The sequence below is a fragment of the Ictidomys tridecemlineatus genome, chromosome 13 (assembly GCF_052094955.1).
Source record: "Ictidomys tridecemlineatus isolate mIctTri1 chromosome 13, mIctTri1.hap1, whole genome shotgun sequence".
In the NCBI taxonomy this organism is placed as follows: domain Eukaryota; kingdom Metazoa; phylum Chordata; class Mammalia; order Rodentia; family Sciuridae; genus Ictidomys; species Ictidomys tridecemlineatus.
Window position 1 is genome coordinate 12,517,546 of NC_135489.1, and position 19,784 is coordinate 12,537,329.

Genomic DNA, 19,784 nt, shown 5'->3' on the forward strand with positions numbered 1-19,784 from the left:
AGAAAGCCAGTTTAACAATATTATTTAATGCAAGATCAAAATAAAAATCAGATATTTTAATAAACTAGCAATATGTTTTAGAATTTTTAAAAATATACAATTTAAAAGTATCAAAAAGTTATATAAGATAATGTATGTGCTAATTAGCTATAATTAGTTATTACACACACACATAAATCACAATCAAAGAATCATGCTGTACCAAATAAATACATACAATTTAACGTGTCAATTTAAAACGTAAAAAAAAAAAAAAATCACATACTCTTGTATGTGATTTTGGAGGAATCTATTTTGTTTTAATTATGGTTTAGAAGATTCAATATTATAAAGATATCCATCTTCTCAAAATCACTCGATCTAAATCACAGGTTTCATTTTTCAAAAATTTAGCCACTGACTTCAAATTAATAAGAAATATTCAAAGGCCAGGAGTTACCAAGACACTTCTGAAGGAGGAGGAGGCGGAGGGAGGTAAGACCTGTTCTCTCAGATAGCAAGACTTATTATTAAATAATTAAGTCAGTCTGGTTTTGACAAAGGATAGGCCAGAACAGAGACCCAGAAAAGCATCAGTACAGATGTGAATACTTGTTTAAAAAGAAAAAAAAAAAAACAAGTGTTGCTACAGAACAACGAGAAAGGAGTGGCCTTTACGCTAAATTGTGCTGATCCCATTGGACATCCACAAGGAGAAAAAAGAAATCTGGACTCCTGCTTTGCACCATAAATTTGCTAAATGGATTGAAGAGATAAGTGGAATATATGAAAGCATTTGCAGTAACATTAACAAATTGTACTACATAAAATTTAAACACATTCACTAATCCAAAGACACTGTAAAAATTGAAAATATATATACCGATGAGCTGGTAATTCCACCTGAGGTATACACCCAAAGTAAATGTGAGCTCAGGGCCCCCAGAGGCATGTACACAAAGGTTTATAGCAGCATTATTCATGATAGCCCAACCCTAGAACCCAAATGTGCAGCAACAGTAAATGCAAATAAATTATGGAATGTTCATGTAGTTAAAACTCTACACAGCGATGACAACAAAAACAGAAGAATTTTACAAACAAAATTGGGGGAAAAAAGAAGACAATTGGAAAAGAATACATACAGTATGATTATACTTACAGAAATTTGGAAATTTCATAACTAAATGAAAGGGTTACAAGTCAGCATGCTGGTTACACTTTGAAGAGAAGGAAGGAAGAAATAATTGGAAAGGGACACAAGGTTGTACTTTGGAGTGATGATAATATTCTCTTTCTTTATTTGTGAGGTGGTTGCAGAATATTCACTTCATGACAGTTTAGTAAACATATGTTCATATTTTAATATTTCCCTTTTAGTGTTATTCCAAAAATGTCTCACTAGGTTTGTTCATAGACATTTTATAGTTTGGGTGCTTCTGTGAATATGGGTTTGGGTTTTTCCGCTCATTTGTTTATTCAAAAATATTTTTTAAACATCTACTCTGAATCAGATGCTAGTTTAAGTACTGAAGTACATTCATGAATATGATAAAAGGTTTTTTTTCTCATTAAATATTCATTCTATTGGGGAGATGTTTACAATAAGTAAATAACAAGGTAATGTTAAACAGAATTAGATGCTATAAATTAAAGAAAGTATTTCATCTGTCAGTAGTTATTACTGAGCATTGGGGGTCAGATCTAGATAACCATGGTAAAGAACATTCTTTTGGTAAATTTTCAGCTGATCATTTGGATTTTCTAAAGATGATCCTAAAATCTCTGAACAGTGTCAGTATATTTTTACCAGTATTTATTCCTTTGATAGAACTTTGCCAGAGTGTCACAAAAGCCATTTAATTTCAAACCTGTGAACACACAGATCAACAAGATAGCAAGTAAGGCACCATTTTTTTAAAAATTTCCCTGTATAAGATTATATATATATATATATATGTTTTCACCCATATTGTCACATGAAGATTTTTATGAATATTTATATTTCTCCATATTAATATTTTTGATTGTTTTTTTAAAAATTTCTTGGTTTTTATCACATTTTAAAAATTTATTTTAATTAGGTATACATGACAGCAGAATGTATTTTGATTCATTGTACACAGTTGCAGCCAACTTTACATTCCTCTGGTTGTACATGATGTAGCATCGCACCATATGTGCAGCCATAAATGTACCTAGGGTAATGATGTCCATCTCATTTCACCATCTTTCCTACCCCTATGCCCCCTCCACACCCCACCCTCCCTTTTGTCCCATCAAAGTTCCTCCATTTTTCCCATGTCCCCCCCACCCCCCCCACACACCCCGTTTTATGGATCAGCATCCACTTATCAGAGAGAACATTCGGCCTTTGGTTTTTTGGGATTGGCTTACTTTACTCAGCATGATATTCTCCAACTCCAGCATTTACCTGCAAATGCCATAATTTTATTCTCTTTTAATGCTGAGTAATATTCCATGGTGTATATGTGCCACAGTTTCTTTATTCATTCATCTATTGAAGGGCATCTAGTTTGCTTCCACAGTTTATCTATTGTGAACTGAGCTGCTATAAACAGGATTTGGGGGGAAAGGCACACTCATTTATTGCTGGTGGGACTGCGAATTGGTATAACCAGTCTAGAAAGCAGTATGGATATTCCTTAGAAAACTTGGACTGGAACCACCATTTGACCCAGCTATCCCACTCCTTGGTCTAAACTCAAAGGACTTAAATCAGCACACTAAGGTAACGCAGCCACATCCATGTTTATAGTACCATTTATTTTTTAAACTGCACTTAACTATTTCAACAGAAGAGGGCAATCTTGAACCAAGTAAACAAAACAAGGCACAGAAAGTACCTTCACACAGCTGCCAGTCAATTTTAGTCGGGAAATGCTTTGTATGCACAGGAAAAATAAGTGCCAAAAAATATTCCCAATTACTATGAAAAGAAAACAGTGGAGCAACACCTTTCAGCTGATGGAAATACTCCCCAATAAATCAATCATGAGGGGGTAAAGCTGCAATATAACACTAACCCATGGACTAAATATCATTTAAAAATCATAATTTCAGAGTGGACATAAATAGCACTCCCCCCAACACACACACACACACACACACACACACAGACACACATACACACACACCACAATGGAATAACACCATTGGCTGCCCAGTCTTGGAGACTTGGAGTCATGCTCATATCAGGAGTCACAACACACACACACACACACACACACACACACACACACACACACACACCCCTGCACTCACCTGGTGGTTAACCTTCCCTCTCAGCCTGGACTATGCCACAGGCTGTCCTGACTGTCCAGCTGGCAGACAGCCTTTGCTGGAACTTCTTAGCCTCCATATCCACACATGGTAGTCCCTCATGAATTCTCATTCATTCTCATATTCATTCTCTCTCTCTCTCTCTCTCTCTCTCTCTCTCTCTCTCTCTCTCTCTCTCTCTCTCTCTCTCTCTCTCTCCATCATTGTTAGCCATATCTCAGATTTTCTTCACCAGTTCATTTTTAGATTTTTTTGGACCGGAACTTCCAGACATTCCTTTAGGTTAAAGGGGACAGGTAGGAAACTTGAAGTCCTTGTTCATGCAAGTTGCTCTCACTCTTGAATACCCACAACTTGTATGGACAAGACAGTTGACTTTCATAATGTTTTCCTCAGAACTTTAAAATAAGGTTCTTTCTTCTTGTAGGACCAAAGAGAAACCTGAGCTCAATCTGATTTTTATTCCATTTTATAAATTCTATGTCTTATAACTCACGATGCTTTTAGAATACTTTCTTTTTTCTTTGATCCACTATAATTTTGCCAGGGTGGAAATATGATTGTTTTTAATTTCATACGTATTAAGGAACTTCATTCCTTCAATTTCTTTCTGTTTTTATCCCTGAAATGTCCATTAATGAATGTTGGAATTTCTTATACTACCTCAAATGACTCTTAACCTTTTTAAGTACTTTCTATTGCTTTGCCTTTCTATTCTTTTTTTTTTCCCTAGAACTCCAAAACTCAATCTTCCAGCTGATCCTCAGCTGTGTGCACTCTGATACTCAGTCTATTTACTGATCATTTGTAATAACTAAATTAATCCCAGAAACTATAAATGAATCTCTTAGTTCCCTGGCCTTATTTTATGAATGTTATTAATCTTATTATTTACATGTTTAAAGTCTCTTGTTTGACCTAGTAACTCAGCTGAGGTTGATTTCCTCCTATATGAAGAATGTTGTATTCTTCACACATTTGGAAGGTCTATGTGATAGGCTTATTTTTTCATTCAATCCCCTCATTAGGGGGCCAGTGCATGCACTTTAGGGGTTTCCACAGCTGGCCTTCACAGTTTGGGAATGGGAGGGACTGGGTGTGCTCTTAGACAAATGGCAATGGCTTCAAATTTTGCATGGAAACTTCTCTCTGATATTGCCTGGCTACTGCTATTGCCACCTTATAAACAGCAGCTTCCTGAGTCCTCTATCCACAATCTTTAAGAACCAGCATTCTCTAGACTCTACTCCACCACCCAGAACTTTACCTTGAATAAGTTTTTAGCCTTCACAGTTCGCATATGTAGATTTTAAAAATGGAAGCAAATAATCCTTTATGTTCTTTACTTCTATTTGGAAAGATAAAGTAGTGGTTATCTCTCAACTGTAAGACATCCAGCCAGACAGCCTGGTTCAAATCCAGGGTTAACTATTTGCTTCCTGTGTGACTTTAAGGCAATTACTTATCATCTGTTCACTGTGAACAATAATAAAAACTTACTCCTCAGGATAACTGAGAGGATTAAATGTGTTATTGCCTATGAAGGTTTCTTTGACCAATTTTGGCACTCAACAAGACCTTAGTATTAGGTGTTACCACTGTTCCAACTCAGAGATTTCATGGCTGGAGTTTATTCAGAGTATTGAAACTCATCCATGCCTGGATCCAACATTTAAAAAGAAAGAAAGAAAGAAAGAAAATCAGTGCTAACAGAAAGAGTTACCGCTGCCAAAAATTTTTAGGCACAGTGAGAATTTTAAATAAGAAATTTATCTTTTTTTACTTTGATTATAAACTGAGGTCATATTTTTACTGAAGGGATTTCAATGGTAGATTTTTGAGTCTTGGCTGTATTAGATTCACTCAAAGCAACATGCATTTAATTTTAGTTTCTGTGATTGTTTCCAGCATGGTGCCAGGTATTGGGAATTTAAACATAACAACACTCACACACAGAAGTATGTCTGAAAACAATTTTCTTTTGTATTTTCACAGAAGACCAATTTGACCAATATGAAATCATTTAATCATGTATTTTCCCTTCATACTAGGTTTCATTGTGTTCAGACACTTAACCAAAAACAAAAACAAAAAAGTGTTTGAGTTCTATCTGCTTTTTTTTTTTTATCCTTTACACATAAACTATTTTCTTTTCTCCTTAGGTACTGATAGGATTATTTTCTCAATCATTTGTTTTACAATTTTCTTGGCATGTCCATTTTTTATTACTTGTCTTGGAAATCAATAGGTGTAATCAAACAACCAAGAAGGTTTTCTTACATTATGTCTTTGATTATTGAATCCATGCCAGTAATCCGCTTTCTTCCTCAGAAACACCATAATTCTTGGGTTTACTTTTTATTCTTTCTTTGTGTCTACCAACTTCACTCCTGTTATTTCTTGTATGTTCTAAGAACTTGAATGTGCCCTATTCATCACTAAATTTTCCAGTGAGCCAGTTTCGCTCCTTGACGGCCTTCAAAACCTATTTAAATTCTTCTTGTGCTTTTGATTTCCCTGGCAGTCTTCTAATATTTCAAGAGCATTTATCTAATCTAATCCCATAGATGTCTGGTCTATTGAAATACTGTTAAGCACGCCAAAAAGTTTTCTAAAATTTTATTCTGCTTCTTGCTATAAATCATTCTTATGAAGTCTCCTTTTTGTGTCTATATCATGATGTATTTTTTCTTACCATTATTTTTTTTCATAATCCTATTTTTTCCCCATAGTTTTCACCTGGATTATGAGATGATCTACTCAGAATGTTTGTGTGTCAATAATGGGTGTATGGATTTCTCTCAACCCCACTGTTGTTCATCTGAATGCTTTTGAAATCTTTTTCACCCGTCTGTAGCTAAAACTTTGATGCACATGATAGATAACATTACTTAGAAGGAAAACCTGTTGTATTAGAATGTGACAACTTGCAAATTAAGTCTATAGATTTAATATCCTCGTTAGAAATATGCATGAATAGAAATTTATTTTGTTATTTTTATTGAGTAAGAAGAAAAAGATTTGGATTATTTAGATTGAGTGCAAAGGCTAGGATAAAAAAATGGACTTGGGGAACCAAAAGCCTAACATGAAGAATGAGGATGAAGAATTCACGTGAAATTCATCTTCAATCTTCATGGAACAAAGAATCCACTGAGGCAGCTGCACAGATTCCTCGTTCTGCTGTCCCAGTTGGACCTCTGTTTCATGTTAATGATGTTGTGATTTTGAAGATGCCATGCATGCAAAAGAAGTAAACAGCAATTAGGAATGGAGCAACATGTTCTGGCTTGCCCCAGCTCAAGGAAAAAAGTGGGGAGGAGTTTGAGGGGAGAATATTTATTCAACACTGTAGGAAATCACAAGGAGGACTTGCGTCAAGATAAAAGAGAACACAGAGTATGTTTACTGGGATTTTAGGGATTCTGGTCTGTTTGCACAGCATCAGTGGGCCTGTGGGGGCCTATCCACCCATGGTCCCCTTGCCAGAATAGTCATAGCAATAAGAAAGCGATTGTTTTGTCATCTTCATTACCTTGTTTGTTTTATCAGTCAACATTGCTGGATGGAGGGGACCTTGAACTGAAAAGCAGAGGAGTTTGTCCTCCTCGTGATTTTCATCTCGTGGGTTTTCTAGCAATCACAGCAACCTACTGACTTGGTGCTCTTTCTGCCTCCAACTGCCATATTGCAAGGTCAATCTTGCTGGTTCAAGAAAAGCAGAGAAAAGAAAGTTCCTTCATGCCTCGAACCTCCCCACATCACCAGTGAGTGACAGATTGTTCTACTCCATCAATAAGTTTCCACAAAGAGAAGACTGCAGGGAGAGAATGGAGTTTGTCTCTCAGAGCACAAAGAAGTCCCAAGGTGCCTCAGTCTGGCTGGGCAAATAACCAGGAGGTGACAAGCAACTTGTTGTGGCCCTCAACACCAAGGGATGGGGAGGAGGCCAGCATCGGGTCATGTAAAGGTGACCTTCCTACTCCTAAGTTAACTGCCACAGCCACCCTTAACCAGCACAGAGACAGATGGGAGCAGGGGAGTCACAGGCATGGCAATAAAGCTGGACCACAACCCAAATCACAAAAGAGACTGACAAATCCCTACAGTTGGACATGGCAGTGGTCATTCAGGGCCTTTCACTAAGGGAGATCATGAACTCAGAGAGCTCTTCAGGAGAACAGAGTGGGGAGGGGGGGTCTGGGGTCTGCACACTCAGGTGTCATACTTCCAGTGACCTAGACCTCAGTGTGAACCCAGCAGACATCCTAGGAAGGATTCCACCTGCATCAGCCCAGGCACAGGACTGTTCCTACCAGTAGCATCACCAGGCAGAAGGCCCTCTGGAAGAGCAAATAGGTCCCTGCTGCCAGAGAGCAGGGAGTGGGGAGCCCAGCTGCCCACTACAACACACTGGGCATTTGGCAGCAATGAACTACAGATGGGAATTCTCTAAGGAAGGGCACGAAGAAGAGACAGGGGAAGTGCTTCATGATACTCTAGCAGTTTTGATAAGAAAAACTGAGACCAAACTTTTTTAAATCCTCTTATCACTTTCCTGGGTCAGTGTCAAAATCACAAAACAAATATTCTCCCGCTGTATGCAGAGTGAGTGCTGGCTGGGGATCCACACATCCTTGAGCTACGGTTTAAATACACCCCCAGATGCTATTTTCTCCCAAGTGAAAAGACCTTCCAGGACATCTTCCATGCAGTGGAAGAAGTAAGAGGAGGAGGCAGGGCCTCTTGCCCAGCAAGGGCCAGGACCATAACTGCCCTAGAACAGAGCTGAGTTTCCCAAACACATTCCAGACGTTTACTCTTGCTACCCCCATGTTGAAGTGGCTTCTGAGTTTTCCATCTCTGAAAGGTACTCTGTCAATGAGCTTTCAGAATTCCTTCATAAGGAGGTAAGTATCTTACATAAAATCAATACCATTCGAAACTTCATTGATCAGGTCACAGAGGGTGAATTTATATGCTTGAAAGTCGCAGGTAGAAAGGGAGAGAGAGGCAGCAAGGGCCCTTCATTAGGAACAGACAGATGAAAATCAGCTTCAGGGTGAAAAAGATCAGGACAAACTCCGGCTGATGGCTGGGGGAGGCAGCTCGGGGCTGGAGCAGGATGCAGTCAGCTCTGGATAGCAGCAAATGCACAGGTGCCCTCATTACACAGGGGAAGGAAGACCACTGCCACTTTCCTCCCACACCCCAGTGCTGGACAGTGGGTCCCTTCAAGGACTGCAGACCCTGCCACAAAAAAGAATGGTCTGGGTTTTGTTGTGTCTGATGAAAAAGAGAAAAGGCCTGTTGGCGTTGAACTCCACCCAGGACGGCAGTGACTTTTCCATGCCAACCACCCCGCTGGCTGCCGCAGCCTGGGTGCCATTTTCATCCACCTCCACGAAGGTCTTGTGCACAATCTTGGACAAGTACAGATTGGTGCTGGGAGAGATTCCCGAGAGGTCAGCCTTCGTCTCATCAAAGATATCCGTGATACCCATGTCTTGCAGAATGGAGTTGAGGTCGTAGCTGTCTTCCAGGGTGAACTGGGGGAAGGAGATGGCTACTTTTGCTTCTGACATGTTTTCTGAGCTAGTCCAGGCCCTGAGTTTTTCATAACTTATTTCCCTTTCAAGCTACAAGAGTAAGAAAATAACATTAAGGATCAGACTGTAAACCTGCAAAGAATACCCCAATTACTTCAAAGTGCCTAAGACCATTTGACAGTCAGTTACAGACACACTTCAAGGTCTTTCTATAACCCTCAAATGGTCTGATTTCATTTAAAACTCCTCCAAGGAAACCTCTTTCCTCTCTAAAAGTTACAGGACAATTTGGGTTCCACTGTGCTCTGGTGCTGGACAGACTCATGTTCAAAGACCAGCAAAGCTCAGCTGGGCGAGCCTGAGCAAGCCCTAACATTTCACAGTTAAATTTCCTCTTCTATAAAACAGAGATAAGACGTTTATGCTCTCTCAAGGATTGAGAAAAATAACATGTGTGAAGTATTTAACAAAGTGCTGGCACATGGTAAATTCTGAATAATCGTTGTTACTGTGATTGTGATTACTATAGTAGTATTTCTCTCTCACCTTTTCCCTCATCTATCTTTTTACCCCAGGGTAGCCTCCCCAGCCTGCATTAATTCCTTCCTTAAAGTATTTTTGTCAAAGTGTTTGTATCCAAAAACACAATGCAGTTAGAGAGTCTTTAGTTGCTCTACAGCAAAGTAGTCTAAGGAAGAGACCAGAAGTCAGCATACGCAGGGAAAAACGGAAAGCTATTTCATTTGTGACAGTTCTCAAGTGACTCAGCACTCAGATTCCTTGGTGGGGAAAAATGATTGCAGAAGGCTACGATTTAAGAGATGACACTTCTATTTCAATAGTTTCGGTGTGCATTCTTTTGGCTTAAACAAATAAGAAAAGATATCTAATCTAATCCAAATCGTTGTAAGTCTTCAATATCTCTGGTGGCTAAGATACCATTCTTTCTCAGGTTGGTGGATAATAATATCATTGTTCTCCAGGGATCTGCAGGTGAACGCAGTACAGACATGAAATGCAGACTCACCTCTTTCAGGCCCTTCATGTTGTCTTCAGAGCAAGGTGGCAGCAGGACGAACATGCTGACCTTCCCCGTGGTGTACTTCATCTCCAGGATCTGTGCCTGCAGCTCCTCTATGAAGCCGATTCTAAAGGTGCCCTTCTGCTTCATCATCTTTACCGTCTTCTCTTCATTCTGTGGGTGACGAGGCAGGAAGTCACAGTGGGCCATGTGAGCTCACAGACCCCATGGTCCCAACTTCCCTGAGAACAGGGCTTCTTCAAGATGAGAAGAGTCTGTTCCAGAAGTCCCAACCATGGCAGCAACCCCTCCTAGGAGAGCCTCTGTCCATGGAGCAGTCAGTCTTTCCTCTGCCAACGAGATCTTCCTGTGTTTTTAGTCAGTTCTCAAGACTTTTGTGGGTAGGCTTCCTATCCAGACACCTCCCACAGCCTCGTCAGCCAAAGCAAGCCCAGCAAGCTCCCCATCTCCTAGGCCTGCTCCGACCCAGCCCCTTGGTCTCGTGCCACCGTCCCCTCTGGCCTGGTCGACCCCTCCACAGCACCCAGAGGACCCATGGCTAAATGGTAATCACCCACACATTCAATAACAGCCCCAGGTCCACAGTTTCCTTCAGAGGAAAGGGCACTACCCAGAGCACCTGAGCCTCCCAATAACCTTGAGGTGGGGAAGTCAGCAATCTAGGACACAGAGGGGAAAAAACTGTCCCCGATAACAAAGCAAAACAGCTAACTGGTGGCTGGCTGCCTCGTCTCATCCCAGTGGCTTAGAACATGGGTTTGGGGGTAAACACGGAAGTAACTCCTAATGCATGGCTGAGTAACTTGGCCTTTGCATTTTTCCTTCAACTCCTACATTGTAATAGTAGCATCCACTTCGTAACGTCATTTTGGAGGACAGATGAAATGATGAACAGAAAGCAGACAGTGCAGCACCTGGCACAAGAATGCTCAAGGAACTTCAGGTGCTGACTTTGGTAAGCCCTGAGTGCTAGGATGGTAAATGTGAGCTGCAATTCCGAGACCTGCAAACCATTGTTAGGGGACCACAAACTGCAAACCATTGTCAGGGGAAATCATGAATGGAATATCTAAAAGTCTACAGGCTGTCGTACAAGTACCTCATTCAGAAAGAAAGGTTCATCAACTGTGTTGTCACAGTCAAAACGTTGTTCCCATTTGGCCTTGAAGTACACGGCATTCACCAACACCAGCACAGTCTTGTCATTGATGGTGTCCTTGCTGAAGAGTTCCTTGATTTTACCTAATAGAGATGCGCCAGAGAATATCCTGAGTGTGAATTATGTCATAAGTCTTCATCGAGACAAGGATATTTTAATGCATCTTAACATCCCCAGAGTTAGAGTGTCTGGTTCAAGAGTTGACAAGAAAACAAAGTGAGGGTGCTGCAGGTGGAGAAGCAGTGCAGGTAAAGAGGGGTGAGGAGGAGAGGAACCCCCACTCTGCCCTGAAGGAGGATCCAATCAGACTAAGGACTCTCCTCCAACTCTCCACTCCACTTTTAATTGGAATTGTCATCAGGTAGCTAATTCCATGGTTCATCTTTCAAGTTAGAGATCCGACCACCTGACTATTTTGGAGTCTCCTTGAGAAAACAGCTATGGTATTAACTGCCTCTTTCAAGCTCTCGTCAAGGTGCAGTACATACGGTTACACTCAAACAAATACACACAAAAACGTACTAGGCCTTGATATAAAGCCTCTTTTGTGGGGACTTTCACAAGCCTTCTTTCAGTTCGCCCCACATAAGCCATGAGAGGCAGATACCATTGTCTCTTCTTTATGGAACACAGACTGCGGCAATGAGAGGTGATACCCAGCAGCCAAGAAGCAGCAAGGCCACCTAGACTCAGCCCTGACCTCTTCCCTCTGTTGACCCACAGTACACAGCCCTGGGGATGACTAGGAAAGCCCCACGCTGTCAGGAGCAGCCCCCCCACCGCCCGGGGTGCACCTTTCCACCCCGATGTACCAAATGGGCCACTTACTAGAACACAGGCTGAGGTTTGAGAAGGGAAGACCTTTACCTCAGGAAGCCCGGGACTTAAATCCCTGAGAGATTACCAGAGGTAAGCTGGGCCTGGGGCTGCGTGAGGAAGACTAGAGACAGGAAGCAGAAGCCTGCTGATGGAAGAGAGGGGCACAGGGCACTGCACCAGGTAACAAAGACAACTGAAGTAAGTCCACCGCTGTTCCCAGGCTGCGGTCACTAAGAATGTGAGCAGATGCCCAGGGTTACCATCTTACGGTGAAGGCAGAAGTAGCCCTCTACCTTTATCTCAGGTACATGAACATTTTCCTCAACCCCCACATGGGCAAGCAAAAAATGCCCTGGTCTGCGTTCAGCAGTTTGCCTCAGCCCTGTCTGCTAAAACCCTTTCAGCCTGAGGGGTTGAGTTCCTTGGGCTTTGCAACCCTGGGGCGCACTGGAAGAAGGGAGCACTGTCTAGGCCGCACCTAGAGCAACATGGGGCTGGTCTCCAGCCTCCTTTCCCAAGCACTGCCAAGGAGACCTCAGACCGCTTCCCTGTGGGAGGTTTGAGTCTCTGACCTGGGGCTAGTGGGGGATAAATCTAGGAAGAAATAGAGTGGAGAGACAAGACCACTGTAAGTAACCAAGAAATAGGAAAAAGACCTGGAGAAGTTGAGTCCTCTCGATGCTGGCTGAGTCCAGAAGCAAGTTCACAATGAAGTGAACTTTTTAATTAATAATTGTACATATTTATCATGTACCATATAACATTTTCAAATATGTAGACATTACAGAATAGCTAAGTCAATCCAGCAAGCATATATACACATTATGAACAAAACTAATCTTTAAATAGTAATGACTACAATAAATAAGACCTCAAACCTAAGGATATAAACTGGTCATGAATATTTTATCATTTTGAGGGGGTACTGGGTATTAAATCCAAGGGTTCTTTACCACTAAGGTACATCTTCAGTCCTTTTTAATTTTTATTTTGAGACAGGGTCTTGCTAGGTTGCTAAGGGTGACCTTGAACTTGCATACTTCCTGCCTCAGCCTCCCAAGTGACTGGGATTACAGATACAATTACACGTACAGATTACATTCCACAATGCCCTTAGAAACAATTTTTTAAAAACGTGATCATGGATAGGGCATATTTCCCTATAGTAAAATCCTTAATCTGTTTGAAATTTTTCATTAAAATATTGGACACATGTTATAGGACACATGAATAGGGTGGCACATAGGCAATGTCTTCATTTGGGTATATTAAAATGTTCAGATCAGAGCATTATGAGTCACTCTCCAGCTCTTATCAAACAATCCTTCACCTACTTAAGTGGTTGATAAAAATCCTTCTGATCCACCTCATAGTACTTCTCCAATCCATCCTCCTCTTGCCACCTCCTCTGCCACCAAGTGGTCCCAGTCACCAGCTCCTCTTCTTCTGTCTTGGTGCCCTGACCATCTACATTCACGTCTCCTTCTGTCCACTTCTGATCTGATCTCCATTCCACAATCAGAGTCATCTTTTAAAAACACACCCCTGCCTTAAACCCTTTCTAGCTCTCTTTTACTCTTAGTTCATCATATAAAACAAAACAAACAAACAAACAAAATACTGAAAACTTCCATGCTTGGTTGACCCTTATTAAGTCAATGTAAACTTGCATATTAATTATAAGTAAATATTAGACACCACAACCATTGCTGTAACTTTGAAATACTCAATAGCTCAAAGAATACTTTTAAGTGTGCCATATTATTTTTGTTATGTGATGTTTTAAGTCCAAGAAATGGAGCTCTCAGTAATGCTAATATAACAGATGAACTTCTATCTCAATGGATACCTTACGGGGAAGATTATGGGTAAATTTGAACATTCAGTGCTGAGGACACTGATATGATTTCAAAAGTTCTAGGGATCCATACATACCAGCAGAGGGAAACTCCACAATAAAGCAGTAGAAGCATAAAAAAAAAAAAAAAAAAAAAAAAACAATGAGAGCCTGTAGAACTGATTCAGAATATGAGACAATGGTTCTACTTACTAAAGAAACATCATTTTAGAGAATCATGGATTTTAAGGAAGCAAGAGACCTTCCAGGGTCTACCCTGTCATTCTACAGCCACAGCCACTAAGAACCAGCATGGTGGTCAACACCATGACCGTGACTAATTCAGCTGCTTTCAGACATAGTTTCATTTTGTTTTGCTTCTAATGCAAATATCTCTAGAATGAAGGCCCTCCTACTTAAGAAAAGTATAAGTATTTCACAAAGAATGATATTATTCCAAAGCAGCACGGTTTATGTGCTTCTTGGAATTACCACATATCTGAGTGACTTTAAGAAAATTTGTAAGGAAGACAGTTAAAAGAGCAGGACATAGTAAAAATAAGTGTCCTTGGTGGGAGGGTCCATGATGGATACTCCATACATACCCGTGGCGGCCAGGAGAGTGTGGTTGATACGTGGGTTTGAGAGTGAGGACACTGGGGCCTATTTTAAACATGACTGGGAGGAATGGCCAGTTTAGACGCTCCGCATTCCTACAGACTCTCTTCCACTTAAAGACCTCCGTCTGGCTGGGAGCTGGGCAGGAAGAGTTCCATAATAAAGAGCCTCCCATTTACGCGGGCCTCAAAGTGTCACACTTGCCACTGTGTCTACATTCTCCTTCACTCAGGAAACATTTTTACACATCGTGAAAAGGTGATAAGTATAAGAGTTTTATTATTTCCATGTCCCTCTGAATAACTTCATAATCTTAACTTTTTACTAACCCTTTAAAATTCATGGAAAGAGTTAACCTCCTGCCAGCCCTGGGCCTGGTTGGCAGGCATTTCATCTTTATTTATGTTCAAGCAAAAGAGCAATAATAAGTAACCAGACTATCTAAGCATTTGAAACATTTGATGCTCATTCCAAACAAGTTTTGAACACAGTCTACAAATGTGAGCATCTGTCCCCAAAAGATCAACAATCTGAAAAGCTGGGCTTGCCGATGAGTCTTCTCTGAAACGGAAAGGAAAAGCAGCTAAGTTGCGTTTGGTCCTCCTTACCTTGGCATTGAGATTCAACCCAGAAGTTGATCTTTTGTCTGGACTGTTCAGTGTCTTTCCGGAAATCAACACTTTCAATCGTCGTGTGGTAAAATTGAATCACACCATCTAAGTACTCCTATGCATTTGGAATAGAGGGGAAAGAGCACAATAAAATCATGTGGAGATGCACAAGCTTAGAGGGAGGCAGTCACGGGAAGCCTAAGGGAAAAGATGTCCTCCTGGTCACCTAACGCTGGGGGAGCAGGCCTGTCGGGCTCTCTCTACCCCAGAACTGGTTAGCCACCATGGCAGAACAGGACACAACGCTCATGAAGCTGTCTGAAGTTACAATGGCAGATGGCTTTCCTGCCAGACAGTGTTTTATCTGAATAATCCACATGTGGAGACATCACAAAGTAAATATAGAGTAACTTAAGAGGCTTAGCTGTAAAATGCTTCAGTTTTTAAGAATTAAAGTCCTCCTTAATGCCCACAGAGTTTTCATTTAGGGTAATAAGAAAGTTTCCAAAGTCTATAGGGTAATGGCTACACAATACTGTGAATGGAACTAAGGCCACTGAATGGTGCACTTAAAAAATGGTTAAAATGGCAAATTTTGTGCTACGTGTATTTTTACTGTAATTTTTAAATGAACAATGTAATATACCAAAACTGTTGATTTGTATACTTTTAATGGATGAATTGTATCATATCTGAATTTATATCCCCAAAATTTACTTTTTAAGGAATAACCGGTCATTCCCACTGTAAAAGAACGCACTTATTTTGGTCAAAAGTAGGCTCTCTCCTTCCCTCTGTAGTCCAGCTCTAAACAGCTGTGACACTCATGTGCCACCGGTCACATCCCTCTTGTCTGGGCTTAGTATGTGGCTCCTCCTGGAGACTGGAGGGCGACCAGAGCCCGAGCTGAGATACATTCTGCCAAGTAGAAGCTGCTGAGTCACTGAGACCAGATCCACGGCTCTGGCTCCCAGCACGTCACTTCCACTGGGGCTGCCTGATCATGGCACCAAAGGGGACTCTACAGAAGTGCCTTGAAGGCAGCCCAAATCTACCAGGCCCCTGGATTGGGAAAGAAGGTCACTAGAAGGTCATTACCAAGCCCACGCACACTCCCGAGGCCGCTGTGCACATGACCCTTTGGCCACCCCCTCTGCGCACTGACAACAGACCTTGTAAACTTGAGTTGAGAGGTGGGTGTGGGACAGGAGGCGGTGGACCTGGACACCCCACCAGTCCACAGCACATCCTCCCACGAGAGAGCTCTGTGTGCCCGGTGGCAGGTGAACTATCCAGCTTCTGGCTTTTCAAGCAGCACACTCTGTGATGGCTTTCATCCCCGTCGCGCTCTACTCACCGGGCAGATGGGGTATTCCTGCTCTCCATAGAGCCTGTTGGCCATGCTCATGGTGTAGTGAACCTTGACCCTGCCTAACTTGGAGAGAAGATTTCCGAAGTAGCAGCTGAGCAGCTCATTCTTATCACTGGAGGACTTGGCCTAACAAAAGAAGAGACAAATCACGACCTCAAACGGGACTCTCAGGAGAGCCGGACACCCCTGAAGGACGGGTATTGTCACAGAGACCAGTCAGAGTTGCTGGGTGTTCTCTGAGGTGAAGAAGAGAGAAAGGAGGTGAGAGGGGTCCCGGGGAACCCTGGCTCCCACAGTGGAGTCAAGATCACTCAGGAAAAGTGGGTCTAGGACCCAGCGACGCACAGGGGCACCCTGGCTCCCTCAGTATTCAAAAGGACACAAAAAAATCCAATTGTCTTCCACCTCCTAAATTTCGAGGTAGGGAGAGCCTGGAGAATGTCCTTCCTACCCCTGGGCTGAGCTGACCACGGCAGCATTGTGTGTCAAGGCATCTCTCAGCACCAAACAGAGCTGCAGAGGTGGAGGGAGGCAGATGCCACTGCACCTTGACCCCTGGCTCCCCTCCACCTTCAGCCACACTCCATCCTGGGAGCCTGTGGTCTGCGGAGGCAGGCGGGTAATGGGGATGTGGGCTAAGTGACTTTTTTTTTTTTTTAAATCCTGAGCAGAAGATACCAGGTCTTACTCATTAAGAAGCTAACTTAGGGCCAAGGATGTATCAAAAGCCTAATTACAAAGGAATCATAGGTCACACGAGGTTATTGCCGTTCACAGCAGCCAGGACTCATGTCTGGGGATGAGTAACCCTCTCCAGTTGCAGTCGAGGACCAGCAGTCTGCAAAGAAGAGGGCAGGAGTTCCGGGCGGCAGCTCACCTGCACATCCAGAGGCTCCGTGGTTTCTTTCTGCCCTTCCAGGGAACTGTCAACCTCTGCGGCTTTTTTGCTTTTCAAACAGGGGTCAGGTTCTTTGCTTTCACTCTGGGAAAGTTCATTGAAGTGTAGTACCTGCGTGATGACGGGGGAGGGTCTTTCAGACAATATGAACAGGAGGAAGCACCAAGAGAGAGCTTCAGTCACATTTTTATAATGTGACAAGTAACAATGATTATGCAGTCGAACGAAATAATCAACCATCTTTCACAGAAATGAAGGCTTCTTTCCTTAGATCTGGGGTTGAATGTTCCCTCTGTCCAGGATAGCATTTAGGGACTTAAAGGGCTCTCGGGCTGCTGTGTTGAGAAGAGATGGCCCATGGGAACAGCTTCAGGAGACTGTCCATAGTGCCATGTTAGAAGAGATGGTGAGGTTCAGGCCTCCGGGAGATGGCAAGAAGCATCTGGATTCTGGTTATATTTGGAAAGAAAAGTCAACAGAATCTTCTGACCCACATGGTGTGAATGAGAGAGAGAAAGAAGGGCTAAGGAGGACACTGAGAACGTGAGCTGCTGGACAAATACCTGGTGCTTAATACAGATTTAGTTAATGGAATAAGCAAGAGAGAAAGCACGCATATTAAAAATCACCAGCTAACACTGTTACCGATAATTATAGAGAGACAGACTTGTAGACAGAGATAGAGACAAAGAAGATGAGTGGGAAAAGCTGTCTGCTGGGGGGAGGCTCCATAAGGAGATGGAGTTAGAACCTTGAAGACGGGTAGAATTGAAGAGAAGATGAGGACTCAAGCAAGCCCACTGTGCCGTGGATCAGCTGACTTTGAATGTGCACCGGGAGTCCAGGACCCCATGCAGCACCTTCATGGATACACACCTCATCAATCTGACGAGCACTGTCATTTCTAGCCCCCAGGCGGACCATGCCCAGGGCGGCTGAGAGGCTCAGAGGACAGTAAAAGATATTTTTTTGACTCTCATCTTTGATTATCTCTCGGAAAAGATCCAAGGAAAATTTGGTATTTGCTTCAATCAGAGACTCCATTGTAAAACTGACAACTGCCTAAAACAAAAAAAGAGAGAGAGAGAAAAAAAGTGGTGATTGGAGAACACAGGCAAATAGACAAACGAATCATTCTTATTTTTAATACTCAAGATAAAATCGTAGACAATTATTCAATGTGTGATTAATAATAAATAAATAATAATTCATAAACTGGAAAACTAAGGTCACCCATCATTATATATCCAAACAATGGTGCCAGTATTGTATCCATAGAGAAAGAAATCTATTTTTGTTCAGTGGTATGGATTAGTTTCCCAGAGCTGCCTTACAAGTTACCACAAACTGAGTGCCATAAACAGCACGAGTTTATTCTCCTGCAGTTCTGGCAGATAGATGTCCAAAATCAAGGTGTTGGCAGAATCAGTTCTTTCTGGATGCTCTCAGGGAACATCTTCTCTTCCAGCTTCTGGTGGCTGCCAGCAACCTTGACATTTCTTGGCTTATAGACACATCACTCCAATCTCTACCTCCATCTGCACATGATGCCCTTGACTATATGTGTGTGTGTAAGAGTGAGTGTGTGCCCAAATTTCCCCTTTATAGACACCAGTCATTGGATTAGAGGCCTAAATCAGTATAACCTCATTTAATTTAGTCCTCCATGACCCTGTTTTATTAAGCTCACACTCACAGCTGCAGAGATTAGGACTTAAACAGATCTTTTGGTGACACAACAATGCTACTCATTTCTTTGGGGAGCCTCCTTTATTCAGGTACAGTATGGTCAAAGGTTGCCATTCCCCACCATCAAATCAGCAGCCAAGAAGACCCCGTGCTACCTCCTCCTCTTCCTCCACAGGCTCTGCCTGTTTCTGCTTAAGTCTTTTGCCTTCTCCCCTCAGTGGTCTGTGCCTGTGGATTTGCCCGGGAAACAGTCCCGGGTCATGACCCTGGCCAGCATTCTTACCTCCATTGACTCATTGCATATGCAGCCTCCAGAACTGGAGGCACTTGAGCAGTCATTAAATTGTTCAAGGGGAAACAGATCTTCAAAGGTCTTGAGTGTATAGAAGTCAATTCTTTCAACATCCTTTTCAAGAGAGTGACTTTCCTCGGAATAGATTTCTGGTCCCTGACCCCAAGCTACTCTAGAAGTAGCAAGAAAGTCCCCTGGAGATCTTACCTTGGACCTGTGGCTTGTAAATTAAATGTCTTTTCTTTGGTCTCTTTGCTTATGGAGAGTGCGTATTTCCAAGATGAAAACATATGCCCCTTAATTTGCAGATTTGTCATTAGGTGTGTGCCACACAGTAAGCATGAAATAAGTTAGTTTACTGAGCTGAACAGTACACTTTAACATTTTTCCAGTTTAATATATGTTTTTATAACCAATAAATTCTAATTTAAAAACATAATCTTAGACAACTTTTTTTAAAAATTTATACCTGATATATGATCTGAATAGTTTACATATATTAGCTTTAACCCCACATTTCTGCAGGGTGGATATTATAGCTCCCCTTTGACAAGATGAGAAAACTGAAGAAACAAATCACATATATACTTAATCCCAAACTAACTACTCTTCCTAC

General features: G+C 41.9%; 1 protein-coding gene across 1 annotated transcript; it reads right to left on the reverse strand.

Annotated features, from left to right (window-relative positions):
• Nucleotides 1–7,703: 7,703 nt before the first annotated feature.
• Nucleotides 7,704–18,231, reverse strand: Serpinb12 (serpin family B member 12). The gene is made up of 7 exons (XM_005323006.3): nucleotides 18,064–18,231; nucleotides 17,167–17,298; nucleotides 16,275–16,415; nucleotides 14,915–15,032; nucleotides 10,973–11,115; nucleotides 9,859–10,026; nucleotides 7,704–8,921 (listed from the first exon to the last, which is right to left on the reverse strand). The coding sequence occupies exons 1-7, from the start codon at nucleotides 18,229–18,231 to the stop codon at nucleotides 8,517–8,519; spliced, it is 1,275 nt and encodes a 424-aa protein (XP_005323063.2). The 3' UTR covers nucleotides 7,704–8,516.
• Nucleotides 18,232–19,784: the final 1,553 nt, after the last annotated feature.